The 13,053-nt window shown below is 38.1% G+C and overlaps 1 protein-coding gene across 1 annotated transcript in view; it reads right to left on the minus strand.

The window, feature by feature from the left end:
• Positions 1-1,410: 1,410 nt before the first annotated feature.
• The window catches only part of MPC2 (mitochondrial pyruvate carrier 2), a 33,375-nt gene continuing 21,732 nt past the window's right edge, over positions 1,411-13,053 (minus strand). The window contains exons 3-5 of the mRNA XM_081224820.1: positions 3,987-4,071; positions 3,496-3,607; positions 1,411-1,723 (exon numbers count right to left, since the gene is read on the minus strand). Coding sequence (XP_081080946.1) covers positions 1,687-1,723; positions 3,496-3,607; positions 3,987-4,071 — 234 coding nt within the window. The 3' untranslated portion in view covers positions 1,411-1,686. The remainder of the gene's footprint in view (positions 1,724-3,495; positions 3,608-3,986; positions 4,072-13,053) is intronic.

Raw genomic sequence — 13,053 nt, forward strand, 5'->3', positions numbered from 1 at the left:
TTCACTTTTGCCTGTGTCAAATTTTCTAATCCTTCCTCTTCAAAGATGGACAGTGCTTTAATCAACTATACTCCAATATAAAATAAAAAGTTAAAAAAAACCCCAAAAAACTAGACCATGGCAGAAGTGATGGGATATAACTTATGAGATTAGGTTATAAAAAGACTGCAGCTTCTGTCTTAGGAACTCTCTCTCATCCTCTCTCCCTCTCGGATATTTTCACTCTGGGGAAAGCGGCCCTTTTGGTGAAGAACTGATGTCTCTGGCCAAGAGCCAGAGAGGATGTGAGACTGGGCAATATCCATGTGAGAGAGCTCGGAGGCAGATCTTCCCCGAGGTGAGCCTGAGGTGACTGCATCCTGTGATACCCTGAGCCAGAGGCACAAGCCAGAGGCATTCATATGAGCTGCTCCAGGATTCCTGACCCACAGAAACTATGAGATAATAAACATTTGTGGTTTTCAGTTAAAATCACTATAATTTTATTGGTTAAAAAAAATAAAACAAAGATGGACAATGCTGAAGGGTTAAAAGATAAAGTGCAAGGTTTTCAATTGCTAATTGCCAAATTTTGATTATAGTATATTATTACTCAAAAAGTTCTTTTTGTCACTTGCTTCTTCAAATTTAGAAATAACTGGCTTTGCTGATTCCTCTGACTACAGTTCTAACCAGGATTGGTTTCACTAGGATTTTCAGAAGAAAGGTCAGTACTCCAAATGGGAATCCAAATCAAATATGAATCCTCATAATGGGGACAAAGGTCACAAACATTTACAGAAAGCTGACTTATGTCCCAGGTACTCTGCTGGACAGTTTCTTTCTTTCTTTTCACACACACACACACACACACACACACACACACACACACACACACACACACACACACACACACACACACACACACACACACACACACACACACACACACACACACACACACACACACACACACACACACACACACTGTATTTTATTGGACACTTTCTTAACTTGCCCAAAGTCAGAGATTATAAGTCACACAGCTAGGATTCAAATTCAGGTCTGTCTGACTCTAGAGCTTTTCTGCCACATCACATCAGTTATTGAATATATTTCAAAAATTTACAAATCCTTTGTTACTCTGTAGCTGTAAAGACTTTCATACAATACACAAAAAATAATATTCTTCACAAGATTCTTCATTTCAAGTTAAAATATTTTAAAACAGTTTAAGGTGTCATGTTGCTGGCCATTCCACAACCCATTTCTCGCTCTCTTTAGCTCTATTTCCTTTCACTTTTAGCTACTTCATCATCCTTCACTGTACACAGATTATTTAACTTTCCGACTATCTTTTGACTCACTGGAATATGTGTGCTCTTATACGCACACACTTTGGTTGACTAGAACAGAAGGAGGCCAGTGGTATGTATGAGCAGTATGATTTATTATGGACAAATAGTAAAAAAAAAATGTTACTAATATCCGTAGATAAATTCCTTAAGTAATATGTAAAGAGACAATATTATTAAAAGTTTGCTTTATTTTTCTGTTGAATCAAGTACTATCTCCCAATTACAGTTAGATTTTATGCCTTACAAATGTTAGCACAGTTAGCATCACCTCATTGACAACTGGGTAATAAATCAAACTAGGTCCCAGTGGTTATGTCCACATCTAGGTTGTTAGGGTGATCAAGAACTCTTATTTGTTTGCTTTAGCTTTTAGTCCTTGGTTATATCTATAAAGAAAACAGAAAGAAAAAAATCATGAATCACAATAGATACATTTATAATAAGAAGGGAATGGGAAGCATATTCCATCTCTTCTTTCTCTCTAGTCAAGAGGCTATACAGTTGTAAATACAATCTTCCCAGAGGCTTATAGGAAGAAACAGGCAGATGGGAGAGTAATCCAAGAACTTTATTTGAATCTGGTTTCCAACTGTCAAAACGTCTTAACTGACATATAGTTCCCTGTACAAAAATATTATTTTAATGTAAGAATATTTTCATTCTGGAACTATACAAGAGTATGACAAACATGTGAATATATGTATAAAGTTTACCAAAACGTGGTCATCTTGAACTTTTAATTTTATACTCACAAAGCATCTTTCCTGAGAATAAAATCAATTGGGAATGGGCCTGTCTAATCACTAAAAATAAAATATAATTCTGTGATGCAGGCAGGCTACTGGGTTAGGAGGTTGTAACACTTAAAGCTTATTGAAACTAAGGACAATTTCTTCAATACTCATTAATTCAAAGAAGAAGTAACCACAAAGCTACAGAGCCTTTCCCTTTTACATCACCCTGGGCTTCATTTACTATTCTTCTCAGCTGAAAATAAAGTGGAAAACTGAATAAGCACAAGAAGGAACTTATTCCATGAAGCCTACCATACCTCGTAGATTTCTCAAAAGGTCCTGATTTCAAATATTCAACAGTATTTTCCTAAGTCCTCCAGAGAGTCCAACATTTATATTTCTAACTAAATCTAATCTGCTATTGTAATTGAAAGGCCAAAAATCCTTTTGTCAAACTAAACCTGAATTTCTGATATTAGAAATAATATTTCTGAATGTGGCACTTAGTGTTCTCATAATTCTACTATCATGAATTAATATAAGGTCAAAATGAGATGGTGCATGAGAAAAGTACTCTGTTATTAAAATCTCTGTACTAATTGAAGCTTATATTGATATAAGTAAGCCCTAAAAATGGTTGTCAGGCATTGTGTAGAATGAGAGAGTTTATTTATTCATCTATGCGTTATGTGCTAGACTATTATAAAAAGATTACAGAATTAAGCTACTAGTAAAGCTAGGGATGGTACAGATGAATGAAATTAAAATGTACTATACTCTGCAGAATAGAATGCCTTCTGAAAGGAAGGTAAATTATATAGCTCAATGTTTTCTATTTCTTTACTGAAATCATTCAACTTTTTTAGTTAAAGAAAGTTGTTATTCATAATATTGTTTTGTAATTTAGGAAGGTTCTGTGGTTCAAATCAAGCCAGAGCCTTCATCTAAGCTCACTGCAGAGTGTTAACCAGTCACTGACAAATAATATTAATCACTGAATTTTAAAAATTTCCAATGCTCACGGAATACATACTTTCCAATGAAACTAGCAGCCTCACTTTAAACATCATTTCCAATACTATATAACTATACTTTGAAGTCTCACTTTATTATATATGATTGAAAGTAAGTGATAAAAAGTTCATGCAGAAAATTACCTAATATATCCTAAATTATATATGTTATCTTATCTTAATAAAAGAGACTCTGTCAAAGGGCTGTACATCTAGGTAACACACAGATTTAAAACCTAGGTAACATACTGCCTAACACTTTTAACTTAAACCCCCAGGCTTTCTAGAAATGTTTAATGTCTGCTTCAGGCACATCCTGTCTTAGCATTATATATGAATCTTAAAAAAAAAAGTATTGTCAGCCAGATGGCTTCTGAGGCAGATTTTTTTTTACATCTGTGTTAAGCTTACCTCCAAATACGAAAGAGCTGAGAGGCTCCGGCTGTCCCGACAAAGAAATTAACAGCAAACAGACTCCAGTTTTTGGGAATAATTACAAGTGAGTATCTTGACCAAATAAACCCTGTTGAAATAAAATTTTTTTTAAAAAAAGCATAGGTACTGCTGCAATCTTATTTGAACATTTAATATTAGAGTAAAATAATTATAAATAAGACTATGACAACACAAAGTAGGACAAAGAAATGTTATAATTTGAGACTTTAATGAAGTTGCTATAATTCAGCATTACACAAAACACTCAGTTCTTACATCAAAGGGAAATTTTTATAACTCTCCTCTGCCTTCTTTGGCTATAGCCTAATAACTTCCTAGAGATAACACTGTTAATTTCTTCCTGTGTGAGTGTGTGTATATGTATTTCAAACACGAAAACAGTTAAGTACATTGATATAAAACAAAATTATTGAACGCCCTGTATGGAAGATATTCATTTAATTTACCTGTAGCCATCAAAACAGCAGATTGGGCTGTGCTGAGTTTTTCTGCAGGTCTGGCCATGTCAGCCATTCCAGCACACACCAACCCCTGGAAATACACATTAACACATAAGAAAGAAAAAAGCATCATGAGTATGTAGTAATGGTTCTCAATTCTAACTAAAACACAAACTATTTCAGAGATTTTCAGACTGTAGCTACGATTTTAGTATCCATGCATTAAGAAAAAATGTATCATGACAAAAAGTTACAATGAATTCAGAAATGCTTTTTGAATTAAGTTGTATTTTGTTAATCACATTAAACAGCTTCATATATTTGAAAATCAGTGGTGTGTGTATATATTTTTTCTATAAGTATATTTGTATTTTTGTTCTACAAATGATACTTCTTTCACATAAGAATTTATATATTCTTTATGCATGTCGGGAACCACTGGTGTGAAAGATGCCTGAAAGCTATTTGTATAAATTCCTCCTTTCATGTTTTTTGCAACTTTATTCTTTTTTAAAAGTGGAAGTATCAGAAAAACTCTGCTATAATTTTAGTTTCTTGGTTAGATAATTTTTCTTTAATGTCAAAGTATACCTGGTCATTTCTTCTCTGGTATGTTTTTAACACTTTTTTATAGAATCATACCCTACCATCAGCAACACTCAGAAAGTTTAGTAATGAGTCTTCACTAGATTATTAGTTATGCTACTCTATTGCAGAGATTAGAATACATAACAGAATGATTTTTTTTGATGAAAAATTCACACCTATGTAAAATAAGAGAGACTAGTACAAAGAACCCCTACATACCCATCACCCAGTCAACAATTATTGACATTCTGCCATATTTACATCACCTCTCCTCCTCCCTTTCTCCAATTTTAAAATCAAATCCTAAATATGTCATTAGAAAATATGGTTTTAAGAAATTCATTTTCAGGTTTTTTTGAGTTTCTAAAAGATGCTCTTACATGAAAAATATAAATCAGCACAGGGTTTTTTTCTCCTAAATAGAACATATGCATACTTGTGAATTTTTACCAATTTAAACCAAATGCAAATGGTTTTGATTTAATAAAGTCAGTAGATCAAGGAAGCAATGATTCTGGCTTAAAAAAGGGGGGCAAATAGTTAAATACTGAAGTATAAATAGAGGTAAATCATGACCAATTCTACTTTTCTTGTTAATTTTCACCCATAGTCCTGTGATTTTCTTCCCAAATGGTTCCTAATCATCACTCTTACATTCTTCTTCCAGGTCCCAATGTACATTTTCTCCGTTGCATATCTGTTCCACTTTGGCAGGGTGGAATACTGCCGTTGTAGAGGGGAAGAAAGGGACTGATTTTTAGCATTATTCTACTCAGTCCACGTATTACTACACTGTAATAGATCTATGATGACTATAGGCTATATTCTAGCATTGTCTTTTGGAGGAAGGTAGCAGCCATGATTTTGTTTATGCTCAGAGTATACATTTTATTTTTCTGGGACATGTTAGTAATTGTGCTCTCCCACAGAGGCGTTGAGGCTCCTCTCCCACATTTCTTTCTTTCTCTCTCTTTTTTTGGGAAATATTTGCTTTATTATCCTCTCTCTTTATATGTATATATATTTTTTCTGACCCATTTACAAAGAAGTTGTAGACATCATGCCCTTTGACTCCCTAGTATTTTAGTGTACATTTGCTAAGAACAAGAACATTCCCATTCTCCTATATACCCACAACCTAATCACAAAATTTAACATGGATAAGACACTGTTGTCTAATACACAGTGCATAAATTTTGACAACTGCCCCCAAATGTCTTTTAAAACATTATTTTTCTTGTCCAGAGTAGTTAGGTCAGGATAATACATTGCATTTGGATGTTATGCCTCTTTAGTCTTCTTCTTTTTAAATTAAAGTATAGTTGATTTATAATACTATGTTAGTTTCCTTTCCCGCATTAAAAAAAAAAAAAAATCCCTTTCTAGGGGATTTCCCTGGTGGTCCAGTGGTAAAGAATCCGCCTTCCAATGCAGGGGACCTGGCTTTGATCCCTGGTTGGAGAACTAAGATCCCACATGCCACGGGGCAACTAAGCCCGTGCACCATAACTACTGAGCCTGCACCCCTCAACTAGAGAGCCTACGTGCCACAACTACTGAGCCCATGCACCCTGAAGCCTGCACACCACAACTAGAGAGAAGCCCGCGCACTGCGACGGCGCGATGAAGAGCCTGTGCCGCAATGAAAGATCCCGCATGCCTCATCGAAGATCCTGAGTGCCGCAACTAAGACCGATGCAGCCAAAAAAAAAACAAAACAAAACACCTTTCTACTTCTATACTACTCTAACCTCATGTAAATTACCTTATAAAATCTTACTGTGAATCTAATCTCTGCCATTTACTAGCTGGATGACTTTGGTCAAGTTACATAACACATTGTCTTAAATTCCTCATGTATAAAATGAGAATATGAATAGCTACCCTTGCAAAAGAGATATATGATTAAATGAGATAATATGCTTCAAAAATATTTACTATAGTGTCTGGTAAATAATAATATTATTATTATCAACAACAAATAGTAGCTTACATCTTTAGAGAAGCAGAGATAAGGGAATAATTAGTCTCTGTACCTTTTCCTGTATTTCTAGTTTCAGGGCAGAAGGTCTGTGTTCCTATTCTTCTTTGTTATGAACTTTATTCAAATAATAGAACTCTAGAGTCAGGGAGTGTGTGGAGCATATCACAAGATTATGTAAAATACTCCTTAACATGGGGAGAAAGTACCAATTACAGAAAGATCCTCAGTGACTTTTAAAGGGGGTCCTGTAAGTGTTTAAGAGCCTAGGCTTTGAAGTCAAATTAGAACTGAGGGTTCAAATCCTGACTCTGTCACTTACAACAGTTCTAGTTCTTTGAACCTCAGTACCTTTACACCTTTTTTCTGGTGAAGATTAAATATTAGATAATGTATTAAATAACCCAATACAGAGAGTTTGGCATGTAGTAGATTCAAGTTAGTTCTCTGTGTTTCCATCAATTAAAAACTGGTTTTCAAATGTGTGATTCTTTCTGGCACCTGGTTATCTCCACTGGGTGGAGTAAATGCTCATCAGATAGTGTAAAACATTTTTTCCTTCCTTTCTTCCTCCCTTCCTTCCAATATTTTCTCCTTTAGTAAAAAAAAAGTCATATGACACTTCTAGAGGAGGGCTAAAAATGAAATACCACTATAGAATATTCCAATTCCAAAATGCTTAGGGATAACAAAGTTCTCAAGATTTTAAACTGCAAATTAGTCTATATAAGTAGTTCCAGCTGGAAAAGCAAGTAGATAGACATTAAAAATCTGCAGAGGTAATCTTGAAATATAGTTTGACTTATTCCTAAGGACAATAGAGAAGAAAAATTAGCCACACAAAATGGTATACTGTTCAAGAGTTAAATATAACCCAGTCGGGAATTCCCTGGTGGTCCAGTGGTTAGGACTCTGCACTTCCACTGGAGGGGGCCTGCCTGGGTTTGATCTCTGGTCGGGGAACTAAGATCCCACATGCCGCACAGAGCAGCAAAAAGAAAAGAAAAAAAATATATATATATATAACCCAGTCTGCACAAACAGACTATGAACAAAAAGAAAAAAAGCTCCCTCAACTGACCTTCACATAATAGTTTCCCCAGATTAGCCAATGATATCCATTCCTTCTGTAAACAAGCTAACGATGCCCATGGCTGAATACTCACGGCTAGGGGCTATTTATTCTGTATTGCACTCATGCATTTTTGCTCTCACCCGTTGAGTTATATTTTTATCAAGTCACTGTGTTTGTCTTCAAACCTGTTTATACGAGTTTTACTTGTTACTGTAATTTACCTAATTTAATGAACTAGGTAAACAGGTGAAACACAGAAAGACGGTTGTTACTTCTATGAAATCTAAAGTGACTGTTTTAGAAAGATTGAATAAGGCAAGTTAAACTTGCTGTCAAATTTGGTGTGAATAAGACAGATATAAAAAGATGGGGGTGAGGGGCTTCCCTGGTGGTGCAGTGGTTAAGAATCTGTCTGCCAACGCAGGGGACATGGTTTCAAGCCCTGGTCCGGGAAGATCCCACATGCCACAGAGCAACTAAGCCCGCGAGCCACAACTACTGAACCTGCAAGTCTGGAGGCTGCGAGCCACAACTACTGAGCCCATGTGCCACAACTACTGAAGTCCATGCACCTAGAGCCTGCGCTCCGCAACAAGAGAAGCCACTGAAATGAGAAGCCCGCACACGGTAAGGAAGAGCAGCCCTTGCTCGCGGCAACTAGAGAAAGCCTGCGCGAAGCAAAAAAGACCCAATGCAGACAAAAACAAATAAAATAAAATAAATTTTAAAAGATGGTGGGGAGACATAAAAATCTAGCAGGTTTCTGTTACATGAAAGTGTCTATAAACTTGCTCTGCTTTAAAGAAAACTAAACTGAAATCATGTAGGATGCACTATGGTATAATTCATCCAAGACAGATGATGTGGAACTCAAAACCAGTGGATCCATACACAGATCAAAGCTTTGGCCTTATAGTAAATGATTGATAAATGAATATATACTTATAGTCTTTAAGTTAAAATAAAATATTTAAGGGTATATAGTATTGCTTTTTAGAATTATCCACTTTGATCTTTATAATTAATTATTTGGTTTCAACTAAAGTGGCTAACAAGGATTCGACCACAGTTAAATCTCTAAAGAAGTATAGTCTAAAATTCCTAATGTACAACTTAGGTGGCTTGCAGCAGCAGCTGCTACGTGTCACGTATAGGTTACTATAGATTAATTATTATCAAATGCTCTGGGAAAGGAAAGCATAAACTAAATATCAAAAAAAGTTTCCCCACCAGAGAACAAAACACAGAAATTTCCATTGCTATGCTGTCATCAGGAGACTATGTATGATGTCAACATGAACTGAAAATAGATATTTTTAAAGGAGACAGTCGAGAAAGCACTTATGAGTATATAATACTGTCCATGTTTCAAAACACTGATGGACCAGATCAAAGAAACATCAAAGCTATTGGTAAAAATCAATAAACTTCTAAACTGTGGTAAATTTGGGGTCAGGGGTGCCCCCAATTCATTGTAAATACATTAAGTCATTCTTATTTTTTATTAATTTATTTTTTAAAATTAATTTTTATTGGACTATAGTTGAATTACAATGTTATATTAGTTTCTGCTGTACAGCAAAGTTAATCAGTTATACATATACATATATCTACTCTTTTTTAGATTCTTTTCCCATATAGGTCATTACAGGGTATTAAGTAGAGTTCCTTTTGCTATACAGTAGGTCCTTATGAGTTATCTATTTTATCGTTCTCACTTTTTAAATAATGGTGCTAGAAACAATATTTCAGCAATTAATGCCACTTTGCAGATATATAATTTTAAGCGTCGGTAGGGAGCAAAGAGAACGGAAATAGTAATATACATTTCTTAGTATTATTTTTTTTAATATCACTCTTTTAAATGCTTAGAGTACGAGAAGAATCATTAAAGATGATATATTGAAACTTCTTTTTTAAACTGATGGAAGCTTTTCTCAACTTATAAATCTAAAAAGAGAACTGCTCCCTAGTTCTCTGTAAAATATAGCTCCCAACCACTAATTTACTCTAATGTTGTTTTACAGATGAGACAAAAGGACGGAGATTGAACGTGCCTAAGGCCATAAAACTGAGAGACAGGTAATTCCAGTTCTAACATTCTCAACTACTTAGATTTATAGCTGAGTTTCTGAATTGTTCTAACAACTTAAAACAGTACATTTAAGAGAATTAAAATAGCCTACAGTTCCGGGGAAGATGGCGGAAGAGTAAGACGCGGAGATCACCTTCCTCCCCACAGATACACCAGAAATACAGCTACACGTGGAACAACTCCTACAGAACACCTACTGAACGCTGGCAGAAGACCTCAGACATCCCAAAAGGCAAGAAAACTCCCCACGTACCTGGGTAGGGCAAAGCAGAGAGATTCCCGCACAGAGAATCGGTGCCGACCGGCACTCACCAGCCCGAGAGGCTTGTCTGCTCGCCCGCCGGGGCAGGCGGCGCTGGAAGCTGAGGCTAGGGCTTCGGTCAGAGCGCAGGGAGAGGACTGGGGCTGGCGGCGAGAACTCAGCCTGAAGGGGGCTAATGCGCCACAGCTAGCCGGGAGGGAGTCCGGGAAAACTCTGGAGCTGCCGAAGAGGCAAGAGACCTTTTCTTCCCTCTTGGTTTCCTGGTGCGTGAGGAGAGGGGATTAAGAGCGCTGCTTAAAGGAGCTCCACAGACGGGCGCGAGCCGCGGCTAAAAGCGCGGAGCCCAGAGACGGGCGTGGGACGCTGGGGCTGCTGCTGCCGCCGCCAAGAGGCCTGTGTGCGAGCGCAGGTCACTTACACGCCGCCCTTCCGGGAGCCTGTGCAGCCCGTCACTGCCGGGGTCCCAGGATCCAGGGATGGCTTCCCTGGGAGAAGGGACGGTGCGCCTTGGGCTGGTGCAACGTCACGCCGGCCTCTGCCGCTGCAGGCTCGCCCCGCACTCCGTGCCCCTCCCTCCCCCCCGGCCTGAGTGAGCCAGAGTCCCCGAAGCGGCTGCTCCTTTAACTGTATCCTGTCTGAGCGAAGAACAGACGCCCTCCGGCGACCTACACGCAGAGGCGGAGCCAAATCCAAAGCTGAGACCCGGGAGCTGTGAGAACAAACAAGAGAAAGGGAAATCTCTCCCAGCAGCCTCAGAAGCAGCGGATTAAAGCTCCACAATCAACTTAATGTACCCTGCATCTGTGGAATACATGAATAGACAACAAATCATCCCAAACTGAGGAGCCAGGAGTCAGTGCTGTGCCTCTGAGGTGGGAGACCCAACTTCAGGACAATGGTCCACAAGAGACCTCCCAGCTCCACATATCAAACGGCAAAAATCTTCCAGAGATCTCCATCTCAACACCAACACCCAGCTTCACTCAACGACCAGCAAGCTACAGTGCTGGACACCCTATGCCAAACAACTACCAAGACAGGAACACAATGCCACCCATTAGCAGAGAGGCTGCCTAAAATCATAAAAAGTCTGCAGACACCCCAAAACACACCACCAGACGTGGACCTGCCCACCAGAAAGACAAGATCCAGCCTCATCCACCAGAACACAGGCACTAGTCCCCTCCACCAGGAAGCCTACACAACCCACTAAACCAACCTTAGCCACTGGGACAGACACCAAAAAAAACGGGAACTACGAACCTGCAGCCTGCAAAAAGGAGACCCCAAACACAGTAAGATAAGCAAAATGAGAAGACAGAAAAACACACAGCAGGAGAAGGAGCAAGATAAAAACCCACCAGACCTAACAAATGAAGAGGTAATAGTCTACCTGAAAAAGAATTCAGAATAATGATAGTAAACATGATCCAAGATTCTATTTCCAAGATCTAAAATCTTGGAAATAGAATAGACAAAATGCAAGAAACAGTTAACAAGGACCTAGAAGAACTAAAGATGAATCAAGCATCGATTAAAAACACAATAAATGGGGCTTCCCTGGTGGCGCAGTGGTTGAGAGTCCGCCTGCCGATGCAGGGGACACGGGTTCGTGCCCCGGTCCGGGAAGATCCCACATGCCGCGGAGCGGCTGGGCCCGTGAGCCATGGCCGCTGAGCCTGCACGTCCGGAGCCTGTGCTCCTCAATGGGAGAGGCCACAACAGTGAGAGGCCCGCGTACCACAAAAAAAAAAAAAAAAACACAATAAATGAAATGAAAAATACTCTAGATGGGATCAATAGCAGAATAACTGAGGCAGAAGAACGGATAAGTGAGGTGGAAGATAAAATAGTGGAAATAACTGATGCAGAGCAAAATAAAGAAAAAAGAATGAAAAGAACAGAGGACAGTCTCAGAGACCTGGGACAACATTAAACGCACCAACATTCGAATTATAGGGGTTCCAGAAGAAGAAGAGAAAAAGAAAGGGACTGAGAAAATATTTGAAGAGATTATAGTTGAAAACTTCCCTAATATGGGCAAGGAAATAGTTAATCAAGTCCAGGAGGCACAGAGAGTCTGTATTCTTTATACAGAATAAATCCAAGGAGAAATACGCCAAGACACATATTAATCAAACTGTCAAAAATTAAACACAAAGAAATCATATTAAAAGCAGCAAGGGAAAAACAACAAATAACACACAAGGGAATCCCCATCAGGATAACAGCTTATCTCTCAGCAGAAACTCTACAAGCCAGAAGGGAGTGGCAGGACATAATTAAAGTGATGAAGGAGAAAAACCTGCAACCAAGATTACTCTACCCAGCAAGGATCTCATTCAGATTTGATGGAGAAATTAAAACGTTTACAGACAAGCCAAAGCTGAGAGAGTTCAGCACCATCAAACCAGCTTTACAACAAATGCTAAAGGAACTTCTCTAGGCAAGAAACACAACAGAAGGGAAAGACATACAATAACGAACCCAAAACAGTTAAGAAAATGGGAATAGGAACATACATATCGATAATTACCTTAAATGTAAATGGACTAAATGCTCCCACCAAAAGACACAGATTGGCTGAATGGATACAAAAACAAGACCCATATATATGCTGTCTACAAGAGACCCAAGTCAGACCTAGAGACACACACAGACTGAAAGTAAGGGGATGGAAAAAGATATTCCATGCAAATGGAAACCAAAAGAAAGCTGGAGTAGCAATTCTCATATCAGACAAAACAGACTTTAAAATAAAGACTACTAGAAGAGACAAAGAAGGACACTACGTAATGATCAAGGGATCGATCCAAAAAGAAGATATAACAATTGTAAATATTTATGCACCCAACATAGGAGCACCTCAATACATAAGGCAAATACTAACAGCCATAAAAGGAGAAATCGACAGTAACACAAACATAGTAGGGGACTTTAACACCCCACTTTCACCAGTGGACAGATCGTCCAAAATGAAAATAAATAAGGAAATACAAGCTTTAAATGATACATTAAACAAGATGGACTTAATTGATATTTATAGGACATTCCATCCAAAAACAACAGAAT

This window comes from Mesoplodon bidens, assembly GCF_964165515.1.
Source record: "Mesoplodon bidens genome assembly, chromosome: 2".
Lineage (NCBI taxonomy): Eukaryota > Metazoa > Chordata > Mammalia > Artiodactyla > Ziphiidae > Mesoplodon > Mesoplodon bidens.